This window comes from Ambystoma mexicanum, chromosome 9, assembly GCF_040938575.1.
Source record: "Ambystoma mexicanum isolate Mex_15411 chromosome 9, UKY_AmexF1_1, whole genome shotgun sequence".
Taxonomy (NCBI): Eukaryota; Metazoa; Chordata; class Amphibia; order Caudata; family Ambystomatidae; genus Ambystoma; species Ambystoma mexicanum.
In genome coordinates, this window is record NC_090931.1 from 783930901 (window position 1) to 783957400 (window position 26500).

A 26500-nucleotide genomic window follows, 5' to 3' on the forward strand; every position below is an offset into this window, starting at 1 on the left:
GTTAGTGTAAAACTAAAATATGATGGGAGTAGATACAGACTACTGCTTACACTGCACAATGGTAAATGAAGAAACATGGGCTTAATTCCAGATTACCCATTTGAACATGGTACAGGATCCTGGAGGAATCACGTTACATAACTGTTCCATATTTCCCTTAGCTGGCAAAATTGGGATAAACTTAAAGTCATTATTTGAAGTGTTCATGATCACCTTGTGGCAAGTGTTCAATATACCAAAAGACTCACACCTTCACAGATGCATGGTCTGATGGGAGTACAGCGCTACTCCATACGCAATAATATTGATCATTAACAGTGCATATAACAGGATGAATTGTCTCTTTGCTCACTCATCCACATCACTTGTGAGCCACAACTCTCCTCACAGAGAAGGGAAATAAATGACACAACATTAGGTGGGTGGAGGGGCTTGGAGAGTCCCATGCAGAATGCTGTGCATGAGGCCTGAAAGAATGTGATGATGATAGCTGGGGGTGCCTGAACTCAAAAAAGAAACATAAATGAAAATCAAAACCCTGTGGGGCATAACAGCCTGCCTTCGTCTGCAGGGCCATTGACTGTTGTCACTCTATGAACCTTTATGACCATACATGGCAAAATAACATTTTAATTGTAAGTTCCAGGAGCCTGGAACCACCTGAAATATGGGCAGTTTGAGCTTCCCTAAAACTGGTTAAGGTACAACTAAAGAGGACTTTGCTCTGCTTTCAGATCTTACATTATTTTGCTTTGTGTTTCCAGGATGCAGTTCAATCATAATAAGATATACACATGGTTCAATTTAGATGTTCATAATAATGTGCCATTTACAGACTTGTTGCTCCATTGCCCCATTTGTATTTGTATTTCATTTACGAAGCACTTGACGCCTAAGCACTGTACAATACCATAAAAGCATTACATAACAATGTTTCCTTTTTATTTATTTAAGGTATACAGCACAATTTCATGAACTTTTTACCCATTAATTACATTTAGCAAACAAATAATTTGTACAGTAAAATTCATACAATAAATTCATACAATAAAACCATAACCAATCTAATCATACAATTAATATAAAACATTTACAAAACATTACACTACATTTCATTATTATAAATGTAATCTCATTAAAAAAACGTACTATTGCAAATGTCGGGTATACTTGAGACAATAACAATTGAAAGGTGACAATAAGACACATGGTTAAATTAGGCTGTAGAGGAAAAGAGATATTTTAGACAGGATTGAAAAAGGGTAAGTGAGGATGAGGTGCAAATAGAGAGAAGCTGAGTTCCATTACTTGGGTGCAACCAGCAGAAATGAGATTGAGAGCACAGGCGTTTGGGTACAGTGAGGAGAACAAGACATTGAGATGGATGAGACCAAGGGGGAAGTAGAAGGAAATGAGTGAAGAATATATGGTGGAGTAAGACCATGTAAACATTTGCAGCTTAGGCAGAGCAAGGGAAAGAGAAGCCAGGATTCAAAGGAAAGCCAGGAAAGACTTGAGAGCAGTAGAGATTGAGGATTCAGTGGGAACACACAGAACGATGCAGCCTGAGTGGTTGTAGATAGAGCAGAGATATAATATGCTGTGAGACCAATTAAAAGGAAAGCGCAATAAAAGAGACAAGAGAACACAGAGCAGAGACAAGAGTTTTAGAGGCAGAAATTGAAAAACAGGTCTGATTTTTCAAATTGATTGATTGAAACACATTATGTATAGGCGCTATACAAATAATCAAAGTGCTTCAAGGAGGGAGGGTACATGGGAGAAAACAGTTACATTCTTACAGGTCCTTGAAACAAATCAAAACGTGAAAAATAACTATCATATCATAACCAATAGTACAAGTGCATGGAACAATAAAGGAGAGGAGAGGAAGGAAAAAAGGAGACAAAACAAGCAGTAACATTACTATGCCTGGCGACAATTGTTGCAGTGCAAGAGTGACAAGAGGAGGGGGAAGGAGGGGAGGTGTGGGGAAGGGGAGAGAAGGGAAGAGGAGAGGAACGAACAAGTGACTATCTTAAACGGGTCAACGACTGGTCAAGGTAGTGCTGGGAGGGAGTGGGAGGAGAAGACAAGGAGGGAAAAGGGGGCGGGGAGACAAGCTGTTATTAGACAATGATATGAGTAAGTGATAAGATAATAGAAAGGTGAAGGGAGTAGGGGAGGGCAAGATGGCTGACAGACGGACTCAGGGTTTCAGTGGGGGGAAAGAAAGCAAGAAAGCAAGAAAGCAAGAAAGAAAGAAAGAACGGACTGTGGTGAGAGCCATGGTTTTGGCAGTTTGCGAGAGTGTGTTAACGGTTGAAGAGCATGGGATGAATCAAGAGTAGAGATTAGTGGAAGTGTTGAGAGGCAAGAGCATCATTAGTAGATAATAGAGAAAAAAGGAAGAAAGAAGTTGAGAGAAAAGATGAAGTATTAACTTGTTTAAGATTACGACAGCTATGAGAGGGTGTGGGTGAATACGTGAGATGGCTACAGGAAGAGACGGAAATGATCAGATTAGTAGAAAGGGCAAACAACAATGGGAGAAGGAGAATTAATAGAAGAGAAAATTAGATCAAGAGTAGAGCTAGTGTGTATGGGGAAGGGAAAAGGTGTAAGATCATATGATTGAAGAAGGGGGAGAATAGAACCGGACGAGTGTACGGTAGAAAGATGCAAATCGAAGTCACTTATGGGAAAGAATGAGGAAGGATGTGGGAGAGTAGTAGATGGAAGAGTATCGAGGTGGTGGGGGTCGCTAGAGGGTGCCAACGGCGAGGGCTTCCTAATCAGAGTGCTCTGCCCGGGGAACCTGCAATCCTGCTGTATCCGACGAGTGACAAGCACCCGGACACCTGCTGACCTGCTGCCCCTAAGTGAGGAGCTGCCTGGTGAAACGGCACTGAGGTGTGCCGCTGCAGAGATTTCGGCCATTTCCTTCACATGGCCTGCGGCTGATGCGCGCTGCCCGACTGTGCTGCTGGGTGAGGAGCGTGTGCTCTCTGGCCGTGCTGAGTGCTCCTGTAATGGCAGAGGTGAGGAGAGCGAGGGGCCAGCCCGCACCATCCAGCCACAGCGAGGGGTTTACATGCTGCACCATTGCTGAGTGCCAGTGGTGCAGTTGACCCTGAGGCACTGGAGCAGTCACCTCCAGTCAGAGCCCCCTGAAGGACTTGCACTGCCATCTGAGGAACATCAAGTCCTGGGCTGTGGACTGTGCAAAGGCCCAAGGCAGGCAGCCTGTCATCCTGAGCTGTGGGGAGGGAGAGGTGGTCGGTGGTCGGCAGTTGTGATCTCGGCCACCCTTCACGGCTGCCCCCTGAGCTCCATTGCACGTTGCTGCAGGGCTGGGCCTCACCACAAACAGGGCTCTTTACCTCTTGAGCCATAGGGTGAAGCGTGAGGGTGCTGTGGATCGACCCCTATACAGACCTTGTCGCTAAGCTGATGACTCCTGAAACAACTGGTGTCAACTACCGGAACATTGCCTCAATCCTTCCGATAGCTTGGGAAGCTTGACTTAGACTGCTTCGGCGGTGGCACCGTTGCCTGACCATCATGGCTTGCAGTCCAATGTGAAATCCACGAATTGCCTGGAAACATGCTTGGCCCGAGTTTAAAAAAACAGAGCCACTTAGACGTCTTCACCTAAGACTCTCAAAAATGAAGGGGTTACCCCACAGCAGCCACATCCTTGACCACGGGCGGGCCCGCTGTGGAACAACTGTCAGAGGAACTCCGATCCATCATGCTTGAGATTGAGGCCGTCCAGAATCTCTCCCATTCACCTCGTACCTTCGGGCGGGCAGGAGCCCAGCCCGCACCCTCACCTGAATACCAGCTAACCGAACCGGAGCACCAGCAGAGGGATCCTGCTGCCAGCAACGCTCGTTCTGTGGGGTAAGGTGTCCAAATTGTGCAAGCAGCACCATCCACCTTAGCCCCTTATCTCCCGTAGTGCGTTTATTGAAACGAAGGCCAACACGCGCCCCTGGCCTAATCCTCCTCGGTGTAAACACGAGGATCCACACCAAAATGGCGACCGCGCATGATGTCGCTCTGGTTGCCTAAGCAACGTCCAGCTGACTAGGCCCGGAGCAGCCCATTGGCCCGTCACAGCTACATCCACGTCACGGCTGTGCCAGATGGCGTTAGCCGGCCCGCCCACCAAGGCACCCCAAAAAGGCACAGGCCTGTCTGTGCCTGTCCGTGGCCGGTACGTGCCGCCCCAAATCCTAGCCACGCACCTACTCAGCATGTCTCTACCTCCTACAACTACATGAGCACTGCCGGGTACTATGGCCATATGGATCCGAATTGCAAACTCTAAGGTACTTTTCAATTTTAAGTAATCCCCATATCATCAGCCAGCCCCATACCGTCGGGAATCCCCACACCAGTACTCTAAGTCAACCCTGCCGTGTGATACCTGATCTGGCCATCTACTTATTACGTCCATCGAAGCGAGTGCGTGCCCACAAACTAAGCTAACGTCAGATTTCAACATGCCCCCGTCCTCTCATACCTTCCACCACATCTATGCTGTGCATGTTTAATACTGTGGTATCCATTGTTACTATTTGGAGATAAGCGTATATTGTCGCTCTCTCAAACACTTTTTAGCTTGATTCCCTCTTGGTGCTTATAAATACTGTACGCTGCTGTTGATCCTAACCTTATTGTGCCGCGATTAACTGTGACCAAGGAACTGCTCGTGCAACCCATCCCATTTTTGCATTAAATTTGGCAGCGTAACCTAGCCCATTTGTGCAATATTCTTGATTTATTTATTTATTTGTTTATTTATTTGTTTATTTATAACGCGCAGACCATCAGGCCCGGGGGCATCAGGGCGCAATTTGTACAGGGTTGCAAGAAAAGAACATACAGGGAGATAAATTACAAAAAAAAAGTATAACAATACAGCATAATAACAATCTTAATAATTACATATCTTACACATGGTACAGTGTCCCTAGGCTCCGCAGAGGAAGTATCCCTGAGGTAGTTGGGAAAGGTAGCAGACTGGAAATCGTGCAGAGGAACAGGCGGGTTAGGTAAGTAGGACAGATGTCTAACACAACTATTGCTGGTCAAAGAGCCAAGATTTGGTTTTATTCTTGAAGGTGTTGAAGGAGTCTTCAGCTCTGATGGCAACGGGGAGGGTGTTCCAAAGTTTGGAGGCTAGGACAGGGAAGCTGGTTCCTCCCGCTTTTTGGAGCATAAACCTAGGGATAGTAAGGCAGTGAGTCTGTGCAATTCTTAGTGGTCGGGCAGTGGAGTGGCGCGAAAGTCGACTGCAAAGATAGATCGGAGCCTTATTGGCTAGGCATTTGTGCGTGAGGGCAAGCATTTTTAGGGAAATTCTCTGCTTCACCGGTAACCACTTAAGGCTAGTTCTGGCTTCTGAGATGTGGTGGTTACGAGGGATGTTCAGAGCCGCTCAAATTGCATTGTTCTGGGTGGTTTGGAGTTTGGACAGGTTTTCTTGGCTGGTGCCTAAATATAGGGCACTGCAGTAATCTATTTTTGCCATGATAAGTATTCTCGCTAGTGTGACGCTATTGTGGGTGGTGAGGAAAGGTCTGCAGGCTGAAATGAGTTCGCACGTGTAGGCGGAGGTGGATCTGACTGCATTAGTTTGTCTTGACAAGGATAAGGTGGAATCCAGGTAAAAGCCTAGTGTTTTGGTGTCTTTCGAGACTTGTATGGAGTTGCCGTCTATGATGAATGACTGATTGGATGGCTCCAGTTTGCTCAGGCGTTGTGAAGTACCCAGAATAAGTAGCTCCGTCTTATCGTCGTTCAGACATAGCTGGTGCTGGGCCATCCAGGCTTGGATGACCAAGTAGACGTCATTGAGGGCCTTGGTGTCAGCAAGATAATCACCCGAGATGGGAAAGAGTATCTGGGTGTCGTCCGCATAGTTGGTGTAGGAGACACCCAGATAATCAAACACATCGAAGAGTGGTTTCGTAAAGATATTGTAAAGGGTAGGAGACACTCAAGAGCCCTGAGGAACACCGCAATGAAAAGGGGAGGGAACTGCGGCAGCGGAGGGTGCAAAGACCCTCATAGATCTGTTGCTCAGGAAGGATTTGATCCAGGCCGCTGCGGAGGGAGAGAAGTTGGCAGCAGAGTGGAGGTGCCTGCAAAGGATCTGGTGGTTAACCAAACCAAATGCGGCGGAAAGGTCGAGGAGTAATAGCATTGCTAATTTGCCCTTGTCCTTCAGGACTTCGATCTGGGTTTTTAGGTCTAATAGAGCCGTTTCGGTCCCGTGTCTGGGCCGAAATCCGGATTGTCGTAGACCTAGCAGATTGTTTGATTCAAGGTAGTTTTGGATCTGCAGGTAAGCTGCACGGTCCAGTATCTTCAGCAGGAATGGTACTGTAGTAATAGGTCGGAAATTCGTAGGTATGCTTGGGTCAAGGGAAGGTTTTTTTAGTAGCAGGATCACCCAGGCGTCTTTAAGGTTGTCCGGGACAATACCTGTTTCAAAGGAAGAGTTAATGAAGGCTGTAATGAATGGGGCTAGGTCATGGGCGGAGTCCTTAATGATGGGAGCTGGGCACGGGTCACCTTGGCAGTTGGAAGGTTTCATCCTGAGGATGATGTTTTCTACTTCGATGACAGTGAGAGGTGCAAAGGTGAAGGATTTGATGTTGGCAGAGTTGGAGAGGGTGGGCCTAGTGGGGGAGGATGAGCGGTTGTCACATCTCAGGCAGTCCTGCTTATCTTTTATTTTAGATTGGAGCATCTAAAGAGTCCCTTGGAATTAGAGTCGGCTTGTGTGATACGATTATTAAGCGATTCTTTTTTAGCAATGATGATGGCGTCTTTATAAATGAGGGAGGCGAGGAGGAAGCCGTCTTTATGCTCATCAGATGGGTGGCTTTTCCACCGGTTTTCCGCGCAGCGTTTGGCTTTGCGGAGGATTCTTAGCTGTGGAGTGAACCATGAGTTGAGGTGTGCTCGTGGTTTAGCCTTTCTAAGTTTAATTGGTGCTAAGGTGTCAATAGCCGTGAGCATCGTTTGGTTGTAGATGTCTGCAAGGGAGGTGGGATCAGAGCAGGCGTTGGTCGCCGCATTAAGAGAGGGGAGTAACAGTGGGAGGAGTTGTTCTCTTGTTATATTTTTTTTATTGCGGGTGGGGAGGGCTGGGGCTATAGGTGTTGGGGCTCGCGGGGTAGCTTCAATGTTAAATGTTATGATGTGATGGTCAGACCATAAGCATGGGGAGTTATTGAGGACCTGGATGTTGCAGTTGGAACCAGCTAACCAATCAATGGTCCTGCCTTTAATATGGGTCGGTTCTTGTAAGTACAAGGTAAGGCCAAGGTGAGCATACTCCAGATCAGTTGCTACAGGATCCTTAGGGTCGCCGCGACCAAGATTGAGGTCACCTAAGATTATTGTTTGAGAGTTGTTTTTTGTATTGTCAAGAAGAAGAGTGGAAATTTCACTGACAAAGGTGGGTGCCGGCCCTGGGGGCCTGTAGATAAGGTGAAGGGGGGCCGTTTGGTTAGGTGTTAGTAGTAATTTGATTGTCAGCAGTTCAGCTGATTCGAGTTTGGAGTCGCATACCACTCTTAGGTCAAGGGAGTTTCTGTGGATGAATGCTACGCCGCCGCCTCTAGTATGGGCAGAGGAGCGGTCACAGCGTGTGATGCCATAGTCAGGCGGTAAGGCCAAGGATAGAGAAGGGCCAGAGGCGGCATGTACCCAGGTTTCGGATATGGCAATCAAGTCAAGGTTGGCAGTAGTGATAAGGTCGGCTATGTCAAGAGCGTGTGCTATGAGGGATCTAGCATTGATGAGGGCACCCTTGAACACAGGCAATTTAACCCCTGTGGTCTTAGTTTTGCAAGTGGCGGAGGGCAAAGGCGGGCTGGGTGGTGTGTGTGGGGCTTGCTTAGTGGTGTAGGTGCGGGAAGGACGAATGCGGAATCTGGTGCCTAGTCTCTTGTTCCTGAGGGTAAGGGGGCAAGGTTGGTTAGGGGTTGGTTTTGTGGAAAAGTGTTTGAGCCAGAGAGCAGGGTCATTAAGGTATTGGTTAATCTGGTTGCAGGGGTGGTGAGCGTCAACGGTAGTTGCTGAAGGACTCGTTGAGGGTGTCAAAGTCATGGTGGATGACGCTGGGTCACGTAGGTAAGGGCAGGCCAGGATATTAACCTCAAAGGTAGGAGTGGTTGACTTGGGTGGTTGAGTGAATGTGGCAAGGTATGTGGTTAGGAGGTAGTGCAATAGAAGGTGCACGCTAATGTGCATGATGGTGGTGCTGGCTGCCAGAATAGGTTCCCTATGAGCTTGTTGAGAGGGACAAGTTAGGGTCTACTTGAGTGGGCCTGGTGAGATAATGGAAGGGGGTGAGGATGCTATGGTATGGCTGGAAGCCTAGGCACCTAGATAGGGATAACCCAATGGCTGGAATGCAAAGGTCAGGGCAGCCCTAGATTAGCGTAGTCGCAGGCTGTCACCCAGGGCAGTGGTAAACCTAGATTAGACGTGACCCAAGTCAGGTACGGCACACTACAATTTGAAGCGCCCTAAGGCACAGCACCGTTGAAGTGGTCAGTGGGCTACCATAGGGTATATTACAATTGAGATGGTCTGTAGGCGACCATAAGGCACAACACAATTGAAATGGTCTGTAAGCGACCTTAGGCACAACACAATTGGAATGATCTTTAGGCGACCTTAGGCACAACACAATTGAAATGGTCTGTAAGCGACCTTAAGGCACTATACAATTATAAGGGGGTCTATTAGTGAACATAAGGCACAAAATACTTATGATATTCTAAGGTTCGAGAGTTTCAAGGGGGGCATGAAACACATTCAAATAATAGTGGCTCAGAGTACATGCCTACAGTAGCGTCCCCGGTACTGGCATGCGTGATTATACTCCTTGAAATGACGGTCGGTCCATGTAGAAAATGGAGTACAGGTAAAGCCGACTGAGGGGGGAGTCGTATCATTGCAATGTCAGTAAAAGGAACAAGGACAGGGGCAAAGTACTTACAGTGGGTTCACCTAATGTGGGTTCACCTAATGGGGATATTTGGATACTTGCTTCCGATGGCTTGCCTCGGGCTTTGCGGAAGGCGGTCGGGGAGGTTTAAATTGAGCAGGGGGGTAGCCACGCCGCGCTCCCATGCGCGTAACTGGCGTAGGAACAGGCCTTTGTGTGGCCTTCGTGCTGGCCACCGGCGGTTCCGCCTACCGGCGGATGAATGCAGTTTTACACTGCTTCAAGCGAGAATCAGCCTCGCTTTCGTGCCGCGCGGCGCCCGGCATGCGGGAGTCAGGCACCCTTGAAGACAGGGTCAGGCAGGCCCTTCCATGGTGCCGGCGAGGTTCTGCGATGCACTCCGTGTGCGTAGAGCTGCTTCAGGGATGGGAGGGGGGGCTCCTGCCCTCTACCCTCGGCGAGGATGATTGTCGAACTTAGCCCATCTGTGCAATATATTTGATTGTGGAACTTAGCCCATCTGTGCAATATATTTGATTGTGGAACTTAGCCCATTTGTGCATTGTACCTGACTGCGTAACCTAGCCCATTTGTGCAATACACGTGATTGTGGAACTTATCCCATCTGTGCAATATATTTGATTGTGGAACTTAGCCCATCTGTGCAATATATTTGATTGTGGAACTTAGCCCATTTGTGCATTGTGCCTGACTGCGTAACCTAACCCATTTGTGCAATATACGTGATTGTGCAACTTAGCCCATCTGTGCAATATATTTGATTGTGGAACTTAGCCCATCTGTGCAATATATTTGATTGTGGAAATTAGCCTATTTGTGCAATATATTTGATTGTGGAATTTAGCCCATTTGTGCATTATACCTGACTGCGTAACCTAGCCCATTTGTGCAATATACTTGATTGTGGAACTTAGCCTATTTAAGCACCCGACTTATCTGCTGAATCCAGCCTTAGTTGGTTGAATTCTGTAACTAGTCAATGCTGCACCCTTTTACAAATATTGCATCTAGCCTATGCCCGTATTTGCATTTTGAATTCTGTATCTAGTCAATGCTGCGTCCTTTTACAAATATCGCATCTAGCCTATGCCGTATTTGCATTTGGTAAACTACACCTAGCCTTGCCTGCATTGAAAACCCGCAGCCTTGCCACTGACTGCGCCCCATTGTGTCACAGTATTTCACAAAGTTAGCTTATTTGTCCTGGCGACTGTAGAGAGACCTAACCCAATCTAAACAAACCTAGCTAGCCCTTGCTCACAATGCCCACTCGTATGACGTACCTCACCAACCTTACCCTACTCTCTCTCCTGCTAGCCACTCTACAAATCTCAGCAATCATGTCCCACCCAATAAGTACCAAGCCCTTACTAACTATTAATACAGGGAAATTCGGAACCAAAGTTTACGCAAGTACTCCCTGCACCCTAGCGACTAGAAATGCTAGACTCTGCGCACGCCTCAGTAGACTACACGACCCACTTGCTAGATCATTACCTCCTGTCAACATCAGAACTAGCCCCCACTCTACTCACAAAACGCCCAATGAGACAAATACGAAGATCATTCATCTAGACCATATCACCACTAAACCAGACATCGCCAATAATTCCAAAAGCCCCCACCAACGGCCATCACCTTCCACCATTACCAAATCTCAACCTGTTCCTCAAATTAAAGCAGCACTAATAAATGCAAGGTCTTTAACAGCATATGTGGCCGACATTGCTGACCTAATAATAACTAACAAGCTCGACTTACTAGCCATCAAGGAATCTTGGTTGCATGAGGCTGCAGGACCCCTACTTGCCATAGCTGTCCCGGATGGTTACACTATAATTAGACAAGATAGAGTAAATGCACGAGGTGGAGGAATGGCCATTATCGCTAAATCCACTCTCACTATGAGACTTGCCCAAACCCATAACCTACTCTCTTGTGAAACCCTTGCAGCCAAACTCTCTCTAACTGACTCCCAAACACTAACAATCCATCTCATTTACAGACCTCCCGGGCCCATTGGAACCTTTGAGGAGGACATCCTTACCCTCCTCTCGGACAATCTTAAAACTACATCCCAACGACTAATCCAAGGCGACTTCAACCTAGGCTTTAATGACGCCCTTGATAAACAGGCCACAATTATAGCCAACTCACTATCTGAACTAGGACTATCCCAAAAAGTCAATGAGCCCACTCACGCTAAAGGAAGAACCTTGGACTGGGTGGCAGAATACAATTGCACAGCCAATATTACTGCTATTACACCCTATCCCTGGACCGACCATTTTCTCCTGTCCTTCTCACTCCTCACTACTAGACCACTCTTGCCCACTATACCCATCGCCCCCCCCTGTCCAACCAGAAATAAAAAAAACATAACCAGAGATACCGTAATACCAGCTTTCCTATCCACCTTAAATCGATTAGATGACAACCTTGACCCAAGCATACTTGTGAAGGAATACAACAAAATAATGCTAACCACACTGGACAGCATTGCACCCCTGAAACTCAGACCTAGCAAACCCAAAGCACACCTCAATAAATGGTTCACTCCCTAACTCAAGGACCTTAGACTTCTAAAAAGGAACTGTGAAACTACATGGAGACTCCTCCCAACCACCGCCAACCAAATAAAACTCTGAGATTTCATCGCAATACAAAAAAGATAACTTCCTCACAAAACGCAACTCCTACAACAAACGCATCTCTAGGGCCAACTCTAAAGGCCAGCACTAAAGAACTATTTTCCATCCTCAAAGAACTTGAATCCCCCATCACCACACCTGAAATTTGCACCAAGGACAAAATGTGGTGCTCTGAGATACAACAGGCCTGAATAAAATAACTACCCTTCAAAACAAAATATCTCAAAACAAAACAATCCATTAACCACCCACCTAACCACACCGCCGCTAATGCCTCGCCCAAAGACATTCTAACTAACCTAACCCCGCCCCCTGTTTCTACATCTCCAAAATGTCTACCCTTGAGGCTGAGAAAGTAATTCTATCACTCAAGCCCTTTAACTGGCAGGGTGACCTCTGTCCGGCTCAGCTTATCAAAGACGCAGCAAGAGATCTTGCGCCGTTTATCACCAAGCTGATTAATGCCTCATTTTCCTCAGGAACTGTCCCAGCTGATCTTAAACAATCATGGGTGCTCCCACTACTAAAAAAACAAACTCTATATCCGCTAATTCCAACCAACTATCGCCCCATCACCACCGTACCCTTTCTGTTCAGGATCCTCGACAAAGTGGCCTATTTCCAGATCCAAAAATTTCTGGAAGAGCATAAACTCCTAGGTGCTCGTCAATCAGGTTTCCGACCCCAACACGGAACACACAGCCCCTATTGACCTGAAAGCACAGGTAGATGAGCTGAGAGACAAAGGGAAAACAGCCCTCCTTTTAATATTAGACCTCTCAGCTGCACTTGACCTGGTAGACCACAAGGTCCTCTGCAGACACCTAGACACGGCTGCCAACTTTTCTAAAGAGGCAATCATCTGGATTGAGTCCTTCTTGAGTGACAGAACTATGAGGGTTTTCTCGCCCTCAGCGGCAGCAGACCCTATCCCCATCACATGCGGTGTCCCCCAAGGATCTTGCGTCTCCCCCACCTTATACAACATTTTCACCAAGCCCCTCTTTGATGATTTGGATTCTCTTGGTATCACCTACACTAACTATGCAGATGATACTCAGTTTCTCCTCTCACTTTCCGGGGATTACGAAGAGGATTTGGCCTTGGTGAACAGGGTTTATCTCATCATCCAGGCATGGATGGCCATTCATGGTCTATGCCTGAATGATGAAAAAACGGAACTCATCATACTGGGTACACACGCTAACATAGAAAAACTAGGACCGAATTACACATCATTCATCAACGATGGTAATGCTATTAGGGTGGCCAAAGAGGTGAAAACACTTGGATTCTACCTTGACTCCGCCTTATCCTTTACTAAACAAGTTAACACCCTGGCCCCAGCCACAGAATACACATGCAAGCTGATTAGAACGGGCAAACCCTTTATATCAGATGATAATTGCATTAACCTAGCCAGAGCCTTGATCTTATCTAGGCTCGACTACTGTAATGCACTATATATTGGCGCCAACAAAGCTATCACCCAAAAAATCCAGATTCTTCAAAACAACGCCCTTAGAGCGGCAGTAGGTGTGTCCAAAAGGCCTCACATCTCCGCCATAAGGCGTCAAAACAATTGGCTTTCCACTCTCAACAATATCAACTTAAAAACTTGACACATAAGGCATTGAACAAGGCTGCCCCCAGTTACCTTGTAAACAGAGTCCAAAGAAGAATCTCCACGAAACCCACAAGACTTACCAATGCCAACTGCATGAACATTCTGAGATTCAGACTAACCAAGATCGGGGGGGGGGGGGGAATAGCTTCCAAGTCAAAGCGGCCCAACTTTGGAACTCCCTACCACACCATCTCAGGGCGGATCAATCCTACCCCAGGTTTAAAGTTAGTTATATCAACTGGCTCAAGGTAAATGATAACAAATCAAGAACATACCTGTGTATATTTTTCGGTGTATATCTGCCATGTCTACCTATTTTTGTAGAGCATACCTATGTATCCAGTTATGCCTTTTCTATGCACTACTTTGTATTATATTTTCTGTGTATAACTATGTAACTTGTTAATTAAGCTTGGCATTGTCTGCACTGCTTGCGCCCTGATACGCCCGGGTCCGGTGCACATCATATAAATGAATAAACTAAACTAAACGAAGGACATGCTGAGCTCGAGCGACCAAAAGATGGACACACTCGCAAACAGGCTGGAAAGCTCTCAACATAAAATTGAATTGTCGGTGAATGACAGAGGCAGAGACCTGCATATGACAAAGCGAAGACTCCACGTGGCACTACTGGAAAGGGAAATAAAAGCGTTGCAGGAGAAAAATTACAACCTGAAAACCAGGTTGGACCAGAATAACATTCATATAGTCGGCCTGATGGAGTTGGCCGTAAAGGGTCCACTTGACCTATTCTTGGAGAAACAGCTGCCGGAGCAGCCAAATCACCCAGTCCTCTCTGATCACTGTTTAATAGAAAGAGTGTGACCTGCACCAAGACCCACCCGAGGCTTTCCACACTGCACCGTCATTGCCAAGATACTCAACTACAGGGACCTGTACCTGATCTTTAAGGCAGCCAGGAAAAAAGAAGCACTGAGATTCGACAATGCCCTCACCTCTATTTAGCCTGACTTCAGCGTCACTGTACAGGCAAACTTTCCTTGATGTCAAGAGCAGAATTAGGGCTAAAAATGTAAAATATCAAATGCTGTACCCTGTGAAGCTGAAAGTGATGCATGGGGACAGATCACATGTCTTTATTTCGCCAGAGGAGGCCTTGAATTTTGCTGACTCCCCGTGAGCTGACCCCTCCTTCTTCAGTTCCTGGTTGCACATAAGTAGCATGCTGCCCAGGTAGAGCATCTAGGAAGCCATGTTTCTTGATTGTTGTTGTTTGTATGCATGGTCTTTGAAATTGGTTCCCCGGGCGGGCTACCGATCCAGGTGCCCACAGATTGTGAGACACGCAAGTCATTCTTAGTTAATTCACTAACCTTTGTGCTATTCGCTTGTATTGAGGGGCGCTGCACTAGAGATTGGGGTTGTTCCAGTGAGCGAGGGAGGGTATGTATTGGGGAAAATTTGTTATGCGTTCAAATGCAATTTTCAATGGAGTAAGTGGAAAGAGGGCACATATTAGATGCTAAAAAGCGGCGCTACATTGTGATATCCACTACAGGAAGCAGGAACCGTATTAACTGCCACTCTGTATCCCACTGACGTGGCTAATAGGGCCCAACACACATTGTTGTTAGGGGCTGAATATGCCCATCAACCAATGTGAGATAAAAGCCTACCTAAAGCGGAAATCGATGCACCATTGCCATGCTACCAGAAACCCACTTTATGCAGACTGCTCATGCTGCCTTCTGCCTCCATTTAGCCTTCTTAGGCCTATGGACATCAGCACCAGGACCAGAGTTATCACACTATTACGGTCTCCATAGCAACGGATATACAATTTTTTGGTTCCAAGAGGGCCGGCGCTGTAAGCCCAATCCTCGTTTTCACCACGAGGCTTAGTCAATACCCATGACAACAGATAAAAACAGCAGAACATTCAGGCTCGTCCTGCCACGTCTCCCGCTACTGATAACAACCCAACATCAGACACCGACGAGTAGAGAAGGCAAGCAAGGGGCTAGTAGTAATGTGTATTTACGCCTCACACACACGCTTATAGTTCAGTGTTTTTCCCCTCACACTAGCTTGTGGATGAGGTGAACACTAAAACACACGCGGCATGTTATCTAGCCATAGAAATGTTAATTTAACTTCTCTGTAGACGAGAGAACACTTAAAAGAATCTCAAGTACTTGAGGCACAACTGTAACAATACAATGCCTTTTGTATCAATGAGGCTATCTCCATTGATCTCTGCACTTGGTCTGCTTTTTCCATGTGTAGATTTAAAACATGTGCCTTGGCAGAACCAATTCTGATTCTCCGAGCACGCCAGAGAAATCCACCTGGGAAATCAAAAAATACACTGGGCATGCAAAAATCATTTAAAATATGTCTATAAATGTTTGTGTCCCCGAATTAATTATATGTGTCAAGTAATTGCTTCCCGGTAGAAGGAAGCTGTGGCTCCTACAATAAGGAATGAAGCTTATCCAAGCACTGACTGGGGCCCAACAAAGCCCTATGTTAACTGCCTTAATTACAAAGTAGTACACAATTTTTCATCACCCTGAGGATAGCGCATACCATAAAGAATATACAGTAGAGAGATGTTGAACCAGGTTTTGAAACCAATGTCATGTTTTATATTGCAGGTCATGTTAAAAGGTGGGTTTGTCATCCGACTAATCCTGTATAAGAAGCAACTATATGTCCTGATGTTGGCTCTGTAAATCAACACCATGAACACATGGGTACAGTGTTATCACAAACCAAAATCCGAAACATGTGTCGACTTGAAAAAGAAAGCCTAAATATATGGTCTTCTGCTTTGTGCTCTAATAAATTAAGAAAAGACACTGAGTAATAGCACAGTATTTTCTGGACTGCAGCATTAATAAATCAATGCGCAATAAGAGACATCTGTTGAAAAACAAAATCACAACATAGACTTGCATCCAATAGAGATTTTTGCATGTCTGAGTACTGTGCTGTCAATGCCAAGAAGTAGTATGCAACAATCACAGTATACTAACCCACAGTCACAACTTTCTGCATCACGTTAAATTAAGTAGTGATGGGGAATGATTTTTTGTCTTTGAAATATTGTCAATGTTGATTATTTTATGTTTTGGTTTAGCAGATCTTTACGGCTGGTCTTGTACACTTGATATGAATTTTCCCAAATAAATGATTGACATAAGACTCTTGGGGTCCTCACTCTCTCTCTAGCTGGATGTACTAGAAACAACATACAGCGGTGTAATTCAGACGGTGTGAGCAATTTGCTCTTGCTCTTGCTCCTATACTAAGGGAGGGGTAAGCATTCTCTTACAGACAGATATGTGACGGAACTGAAGGCTTTGGAGGTTAAATACACCAGATCGCTCCAGAAGCACGCTAGCTAAAAAATCAAGGGGAAGCGAGGTATATAACGCGAAGCAGCAAACAGGGAAATCAGGTTCCTGGGACATAAGGTCTCAGGTAGATAAAATACGGCACTGATGATACACCCGGCAAGCTGCTCTCCTTGACTGTCCAATCCAAGAAAGTTCACGTGTTGATAACGGAGATAGATGCAGGTGGCATGCCATGGCATACAGACCAAGAGGCGATTATGCAAACATTTGTACTATACTACTCTACCAAATACAGTGAGCCTGAGGAAATACGCAAGGCTAAGCCGACGTAATATCTTGAGAAAATAGAACTGGCTTGGTTGGTCCAGGAGCCTAGTAGCTTGCTGAATGCCCCCAGTAGAAGAAATTGGCAGAGCCATCCGGGACCTCCCTAACGGTAAACGCCCTGGTCCGGATGGTAATGCAATAGAGTATTATAAGGAATAATGCTCCTCACTTGCCCATTTGTTGCTAGAAGTATAAGGAATATCTGATCAGACGGATGCTACCGCCCATAATGAGAGAGGCTGGCATCATGTTAATTTATAAGTCTGGGAAGGATGAGCGCCAATTTGCATCTGAACATTGATAACAATGTCCTCGCCAAACTGCTGGCAACAAGGCTATTCCTCCTAATGAGCAAATTGGTCACGCCGGATCTGTCTGGCTTCCTCCCAGGGAGGTCCACTCAGTATTATCTCTGGCGCATGTTTGCAATACTCTCACAAATTGATCCACAGTCTCAGTCTCAGGCTGTGGCTATGCTGGTTGACGTGGAGAAGGCATTCGACTCTGAACAGAACCTTTCTTTGCACCATCCTGCAGCGAATGGGAGTAGGGGGGCCTACGTAAGCTACTATATGTTAAGCCTGTGGGCAAGCTGATGAAAAAATGGCATGGCATTGGCCCCCTTTGAGCTGCACAGAGACATGAAACAGGGCTGTCCCATTGCTGTTTCTATTGCTATTTGCAATGGCTATAGAGCCCTAACCTGTATTCCGAGTATGGAGCGCATTCATAGAGGCCTCAGCTTCCATACTCAGAAAGTTCTGGTCCCACTATATGCTTTTGACCTCTTGGTCTACATGTCGGAGCCGTCTGACAGTCTTGATGCCATTATTCGTGCCGTGGTAGGATTCGGGAGGTTTTCTGGGCTCAAAATAAATGGAACTAAACCCAAACTGCTCTTGCTCACACCCAAAATGGCCCAGTTTCAGACTAATTGGGGGTTTAGATGGTGCCCAGGTGGGGTTAGATACCTGGAAGTGTAAGCCTTCACAGATATGCAAAAATTGTTCACAGACAACTATCTTGCAGCGATCATTTCTATGGAGTATCACTTAGATTGCTGGGGCGGCCGGCCTTTGTCCATCATAGCCCACATATAGATCAATAAAATGGTGGTGCTTCCAACATTTTTATATATTTCTAAATGTCATGATTAGGCCGCCTAGAACATACTTTGACAGGCTGTGGTTGATTCTGCTTAAATTTATCTTGCCGAGCAGACAAGCGAGGGTCGCTTGGTAAGACCTCATACTCCCCCCTCGAGGATGAGAGACTCGCTGTCCTGGACTTGGACACTATCAAGTAGCGCAGGCAAGCCACATTAAGCACTGGTACGGAGTGGTGCTGTACGCCCAGCAGGAAGACCTGGAGAGAGCTATGTGTCGCCACACAGACTCACCACCTTATATGGGGCAAGCAACGTGCATCGCACAAAAGAATACGATTCACACATCCTTGACAGTAATATGCACTCTGGATGCAAGACATGGGCAGCCTGCGCCCATACCAAAAGATATATTCTTCAATGGAAGTGGTGAACTGAGCAGCACATTCAACTCTGGGATATTTAGGTAACTAGCCATGATAGGAATAGTGAAGGTAGACAACCGGTTTAGAGCTGGCAGATTTATCTTGACTGATTAGTACCTGCACATGGGGGGCACAATGCTCAAACTACAAATGATCTACTGAAGGGTTAACGGATAAATAAATGCTTCTCTCGACACATTTTCACTATTGCCCCAACCCTCCAATATGCTACAGTTTCTCATGGTAGATGACCAATCACGCCACACAAGCTCCACTCTACACCGAAAAGCCCAGGGTGGCGTAAAGGGAAGCTGATGAAAACTAGGTGGAAATGGGAAACCGCTATAGGTCATGGCATAGCTGATGACGACTGGAGACACATCAATTTACAGATCAGGAGAGCCTCTATGAATTATAAACACAAGCTACTTCAGTTTAAAAGTATCCATCAGACGTACATCAACCACACACAAAAAAAAAAAAAAAAAAAAACCAAATGTTTGACCCTGCTCCCCTCTTGTTTGTTTGTTTGTTTATTTATTTATAGCGCACGCCAGACCCGAAGGTATCAGGGCGCGAGGACACTTTAAGCTTACAGGTTACAAGATTACATATTTACATAGATACAGGGTAATACATATAAAACACTACGTACATATGCATTACAGGTGTGAATTCACATTAGTACAGCAGAGTACAGTTGAGTTATACAGACAGTTAGCAAGTAATTATAGGGTTACTGATTATTACCTTTAAGCCAGTTGATGGTGTTTAATCTAAAGTGTGGGTAGGATTGGTAAATTCTTAAAGTCGGCGGGAGGGAGTTCCGCAGTTGTGCCGCTTTGACAGGGAAACTATTCCCTCCAGTTGTAGACATTATAAAGTAAGGTACTAAAAGGCAATTGGCGAAGGCTCTTCCCCCCGCGTCATACCCATGCTGCAAAATGCACAGTGCAGACTTTTTTGCTCAAGGCCTCCCGATGTTCTAGGGTAGCCTGTTAATGGGTGAAGATACAGAGTGCTATTGGTGAAATTATTGGGTCTGATATCCCACTCAGCCCAGAAATATGCCTCATGGGTCTCATACGGAGCTTCCTGAAATGTGACCGTATACTTTTGGGGACTGCACTGTTTGTAGCAAAACACTGGGTGGCCATGGTGTGGTGGTCACAGCAAGCTCCTGATGTGGATGATTGGCTGAGAGATCTAACATGGTGTGATGAGCAAGAGAATACTATTAAAAAAAAAAAAAAGAGCATAGCCAGAGATTGATCATGCGATATTGCACATTGTATGCTGGTGAAATATGCTATTGACTGTTCTTGATATTCAGATGCAATGCTACCTTCCTTGGATGAAAACTGCCCACTGGTGGGCTTGTTCCTTAAAAGGTCCCTGCCCCTACTCCCTTGGTGATATGGCATTGGCCACTGCCCAGACCCGAACATGAGGGCTCCATGCCTCAAACTGCTCTACCTCCCCTGCTTAGGGGGTAAGGGCGTGTATCATACAGAGGGGTATGTGAAACAGTTGATGTACAAAGCTGTACAGGTATGTGGATTCAGCTACACTGTTATTGGCCCTATAAAACACTGATGAAGTCGTTCAAGTTATATGCTCAGCTGTAAAGCCGTCTGCTATCCTGCTCACCTTTCACTTTATTCGTTGTGTTATTGAAAAAATAAAGAGAAAAAAAGAAGAGTATCAAGATCATCAGTCACAGAAGGAGGACAAGAACTCTGGGGGCTGATGAATAATAAGAAAAGCATTAGGGTAAGGTTGAGAATGCTGCGTTGTGATAATCGAAGAGAGCAATGTAGAGAATTCAGGTTGGGGAGGGAGAGGGTTAAACAAGAAATGATAAAGAACACCAGTTCAACCACAAGTTCTAAACAGGCGCAGAATTGAGGGGAACCGGAAGATGAGAAAAAGAGACAGGAGTGACTGGGTCAGTAGTCGAAAGACATGTTTCAGTAGTACATAAGAACTGGAGGTTGAGGCAGAACAAAGTATCAAGTAGAGAGTGGTTTTCATTACATACAGAACACTTGTTAATAAGACCAATGAATAAAGTCATGGAAGAGTCAGTGTTAGAGATTAGAATATGTTTGTTAGGGTTATGGGCACGTGGGTGAGAAGGAAAGATTGTGAGAGGAAGTAATGACCTGGGAAAGAGAAAGAAGTATCCTGTGGGGGGTCAAATGAGAAGTCAAATGGGGGCAATGGGAGGGGAGGCAGGGGGAGGGCAGCACCACGTCTCACAGCCCAGTGACTAGGGGCAGAGATGGAGTGAGACAAGTGTGCGGTCACCCACCTGCATCAGGCCACACAAAATCACAGTGATGGAGACAAACTTTAGCCCCATGCTCCAGAAGGCATGGTTCCCAAGTAAGTCCTATAGGGCTCATGTGAAAAGTCACGTGACCCAGATGGAGGCAGGGCAGGGGAAGCCCCATGTCTCACAGCCCAGTGTACAGGGGCAGAGGTGGAGGGAGACCGGTGCCCAGGCACCCACCTGCAACAGGAATCTCAATTATTTTTAGTTGAGCAGACCCAATCATCTTTTGGGAAATCTAGCATTCACTTTCTGCACTATATTACTGATTAAGCTACATCTCTTGTTGAAGGTTAATACTCACTGCCAACATTTATTAGTTTGAGAAAAAAGTTAATCAATGGCAGCGTTGGTCTCTGGTTCCCTAGCAACAAACCCAGTGGCAATGAGGTGCTGCAGGCAACAAGAGGCTCACTGGAAAAGGCAGAGGATGGGTAAACTCTTGAAGCTGGAGTAGTGTGCAGCTGTGCTGTTTGCAGATGGTACAATAATGGTACCGGGTAGATTCAGGCTTGTTCCAGCGGTCAATGTTTCACTGGGAAATTGACTTCACAGAGTCAAAACTAAACTTATATAGTTCTTTCATCCTGTAATGATAGGCTTTGGCTGCTATCTATTACTGGCACTCAAGGGCTTTCCACACACAGCTCAGGGCCCTTTGTCCCACGATTCGCCCAAAGATGAGCAGCAAAGCTTCTACAAGAGCAGGGCTCCTTTTAGGCTTCTAACCCAGCTGTTACTGCCAACTTAGAGCGAAGAAAGGACTTATCTACCAGTTTCCTCTGGTCTCTCAAAGAGTTCAGTGTACACAGACACTGGCAACACTTCACCTTCAGGCTGGTTTCACCAAGTTGTAGCAGCAGGACTTCAACACAGGCCTCCTCAGTTTGTTGTCAGCTTCTTGTGCATCAGACACGTCTCAGGGTTATACAAAGTAATGCAACAGCTTTACAGGTTTATATAGAAATATTGGGAGCACAGTGCAAACACAGGCTTTCACTTAGGAGGGTGCATTCATTCAAACATTTAGTGCCACACCCCAAACACTGATTTTCACCATATTCTAAATGTTCTGGGCTACTTATTGGGTAAACACTCAAGATGTGAATTCTGCTCAGAAATCCCAGACACCTTACAAGGATCGAGCCAGATCTGGTGTTGGCTTCTTCTGTCCTCACCTTCCGAAGCAGGTAGAAGCCACGGCCATATACAGCTTACTCCATTTCCTTTCACAATAAGTAGAACAAAGTGGAGTTGGAAAATTCATATCTTAACTTCAGCACAGGAGCACCCCCTAGCAAATTCTGCAGCTTCAGAAATAAAGTATCAAATGCCACCAGCTACATATCCCCATAGTAAACATGAAAGAAGACTTCCAGAGATCGAAGAATGTCTTCAGGAAACACTAAGCCTGGGAGGTCAAGGGTCGAAGAGGGGCACATCAGAGACTTGCGTTCCTGTTGCAGCCTCCCATTAGGATTCATTAGGGAAAGGGGATTGGTAAAATGGTCGGGAAAAGCAAACAAATGTTCAGGGACTCCCATCAGAAGTATAGTCTCTGGCTTATGCCCTTACACTGACTAGAATCACAAAAAGATAAACCGACAGCCACCAGGGGAGCCCACATAGTAAACTGTGAGAGAATAGACACACAGTGAGCAGGAGGGCCAACCTGAGAAGATTATATTCTCTTTTGGGGCAATCACAGAGTTGCTTCCCCGAGGGTCTTTGGATTAGAACTCATTAGGGTAAATGTTGGTAAACCAGTCAGGGAAATAGCAACATGCAAATGGGGCCTCTCGCCAGAGGTGTAGCTACTCACACCATATACAAAAAGGCACTCGCATTCAGTGGCAAATATTGTAAATATTCCCATGTCCCTGGAGGAAACTGAGAAAAGGAGGAGCCTGTGAAGCTGCACGTATGTAATATAGCTGGAATACAAAGAAGCAAGACTTGCACCAAACAATCATCAGGCCCTTGCCCGGGTGGGCCGTACAGCAACCCATCCACAGTGCCCAACAACATTCAACTGGTGGGGACTCTGCATTAAAAAAAAACTCCACAGTTACCAGCCGGCTAGGTCCTACAGCAACCAGTCTCGGAAGAGCCATAAACCACCCAGCAGCAGGCAGGCTGTGTCCATTAGAGCAAAGGCCCTACGCCCAAAGGCCCACAACCCCTACACCAATTACGACTTAGTTGATGGGACCTGCATGAAGCAGCAAACTGTATGAAGTTAGGCTTGTGGGTCATCAGTTACAGACGTGTTTAATGCAAAACGACACTGAAAAGGTTAGTGTTGTGCCTGCCCTCAAATGTTGCCTCTTTGCTTGACAATACAGTTGTAAAATGTATGATGAAGGAACAGTAGGAGAAGCTAAAAAAAAAAGTGTAATCCACTCCATACAGCATCCCCAACTGCTTTCTCTTTTAAAAAAAAAACATACAATTTCTGAAAATCTGGCATTGGCATGTCTATAAAATATTTGTATAGTAATGAAGATAAATCATTATTTAATGCCTATTAAAGAGATCACAGTCAATGCACAAAGTTCTACAACTCACCTTCATCATTTTCTTGTTCTCTCGGTTGAGCTCCAGTTCCAAAGCAAACACTTCGCCTGCGCTGGGCTGGTTACCGACTCCCTCATCCTCTTCATCATCTTCATTTTCATTTTCATTTTCGTTGTCCTCATCTTCATCTTCAGCCTCAACTTCCACTTCTGGTGTCTCTCCAAGCATGGATGCAAAAGCACGATGAACAGATTTACTAACCCCATCTGATGTTTCACCTTGAACAAAAGAAAAGAAGTTACTAAGAACAACTCTGCTCCTATCCAGTCTTTTTGAACTTAAGACAATGCCTGGGGTGTAGGTAGCTCAATGGGCTGTGGGATCATCTGAGAAGTATTCAATTCAAATCAAAGTGAACTCAGAAACACTTTCATGCGGCTAAGGTTTTGAGAGCACAACCCATTGTAAGATAACATTTTTAAGAATGATCTATTGTACCCACCTTCAGGACAATAACATTTTATTAAATACATTAAATGAAAGAAAACTTCAAAAAGAGTGTATATATATATGAGAAAGTCAACTTCTAGAACTCTGAGATCAACAATAAGTGTATACAGGATATAAACTTTCAAGTCTGTCAAAGGTCAATCAAATTACTCACAGGGGAACACGTACCCAGAAATTCAAAACTTGGAAACCAATTAAACTTATAAACTAACAAAGTTTGCTTAGTGCTTGGTTATTTAAGAGCAGTCTTCAGATCAGCATTTGGAGGACAGACGAAAAGCATCAAAATGTTGAATATAGTGAACATATACCAGGGACCATGAAGGTAAAAGGCTTCATTGACAGATCAGATAACCAACCCTTGAGAACTTTAAATTGGATGAAACGAGAATGGAATACTCTCCTATATAGCCTCAAACAAGGAGCTAAGAGAACAAATAATGGGGCTCATTATAACCATGCCGGTATCGTGGTGGGAAATCTGCCAGGATACTGCAAATGTAATTACTGTTACCGGCACTCAATCCAGCAGTATTACTGCTGGATTATGAGTGACGGTATGAAGCATTAGTCCCCATTCCATGAGGCAGTAGTCCCCATTCCATGGAATCCAACAGGACTCCGTGGTGGACTTTGCTGGTATTACAGGTGCCGGTATTACCAGTGCCTGTAATACCGGAGATGTTTGCCGGTAGGGTGGTAGGATTACCTCCAGCACCTAGCTGGAAGCAAGTCCTCCACCCCACCAGCAAACTTATAGTTGGCCGGTGCGGAAACGTGCCAGTATACGTTAATACTGGCACATTAATTCCGCACCGGCCAACTTGTAATGAGTCCCAATTCGTGTTCTTCAACCATGGCTAAAGCAGTCCACCACCACCAGTTTCCTCCGTGCTGACCTAGCCTGCTCCTAATTCTCAGTTATAAACATGTAGGCATTGTGCTATGTCCTTAAAATAAACCGAGCATGAAATAGGGCATTGGTGACAAAGAGTTATCACCAGAAGCAACTTCCCTCATTTCATCATCCATCACCGCTACACTCCCAAATCTTGGAACTAGGTCGCCCAGGAAAGAAAGAGTGGGAGAGGACGAGAGCACAGGTTAACATCTGCTAGCATTAAGTGTACAGGTTACAAATGGCTGCATTACGCTGCATGGAAATCTAGAAATGGAATGCGATTAGAAGAATCCATGAGGGATGGGCCACCTGGTGATAAAATATATCTTTTTGATAAAGACATGTTGCAGTAAATTAAAACATCCTCCCTGAGCTATGATCGTAAACACTTTGTGCACACCTTATGATAAAGATGATATATTTAGCACAAATTGATTAGTGTTTTGGAACACGAAGAGCAGATGTCAATATTACCCCTCTCAATGGTGCGCAGTTTAGCAACCTTAATGGGTTAAAAGCAAAAGTTCTGCAACATTGAAACCAGATACTTGCAGGCCCTCTTTGTGGGAACTCGGACCATTGAGCGATCTTATCAGCTCTAAAGGCATTGTACAGAGGGAAATCCTACGAATGGCAGAACTTGGGGTGCTAGAAAAGGTGCAGGAGGCAATAGAAGCTTGAAGAGCAGCTTGATGAGTACAATCGAAGAGGGAGAAAGGTGTGTCTTACAGCTTGGGATATTTCGTTTACTTACCCACATCTAGATAGTGATATGTTTCTTCATTTGGACTTCCATGGGACATAAGAAAACAAAATCACTTTCAAATTAATGAAGACTGGGTACAGTGGCACATTCTCTCCTAGTGCAAAAACAAGAACGGTTCATACGAACGCTTTGGAGGAATTCACTGGCACATGTCGGTAACAAATGCCAAACTGAGATCACAAAAATCAGTTCAATGGAAGGCATGCACTGAAAAGGAGATGTTACAGACATGGATAAAATAATATTTCGATTGAGCTCTCAGACCGGTTTGTACCAACAGATAATTGACACGTATGAAGACCTGCCTCAACAAGGTTTCTACCACAACTCTCTCTGTTCTCATATCCACCACTCACAGTGCCCTTGGCACAAACAGAAACCTCGGATGAGGCAGAATAGCGGATATTGCCTTCTCGGATCCCATCATATGTTACAAAACTATCAGGATGAGCTAGGAACACTTCAAAATCATAACAGGTTTGTAGACAACCAGCCCCTCCTCCTCATAGGCATGCAAGGTGGTCTACTGACCTCTATATAAAGTAAACATTCTTTCCTTGATGACAACTTTGTTTACGACCAAACCAAGGACAAAGTGACACAGATAGTGGGTGTTGGTACAGTTAGTGTAGCACAAGGTGCTGAAGCACGAGGATGTAACACACAACTAGTCTGCGTTTTAGGAGCAATTTGCTTCCTGGGCTGAGATGAAGTAGCAATTTGCTTCTTTCAGGTTCATTTTGGCAGCATTCACTCAGCCCAAACACTTCTTGGGAAGGCACTGTCAACCACTGGGCGAGTGACCCCACTCCCTTAACACTCTTACACCCTGTGCTTCAGCCCATCCCAACAGTCCAACGCAAGACCGGCAGATCGACACTAGTCTATGGTTTAACACATATAATACAGCCCCCCCCCCCCCCTAGACTCAACTGTTCCCCACTCGCACCTTCCACTTGGCACCATACCTCTGCACATACACCACTGGCACTTCACAACAGCAACTTAA

At 45.5% G+C, this 26500-nt stretch overlaps 1 protein-coding gene across 3 annotated transcripts in view; it reads right to left on the reverse strand.

The window, feature by feature from the left end:
- Window positions 1–26500, reverse strand: part of GTF3C3 (general transcription factor IIIC subunit 3) — a 598047-nt gene that overhangs the window by 432959 nt on the left and 138588 nt on the right. For all 3 annotated transcript variants that reach the window (XM_069615720.1, XM_069615721.1, XM_069615722.1), the window contains exon 3: window positions 23366–23592. In XM_069615720.1, coding sequence (XP_069471821.1) covers window positions 23366–23592 — 227 coding nt within the window. The remainder of the gene's footprint in view (window positions 1–23365; window positions 23593–26500) is intronic.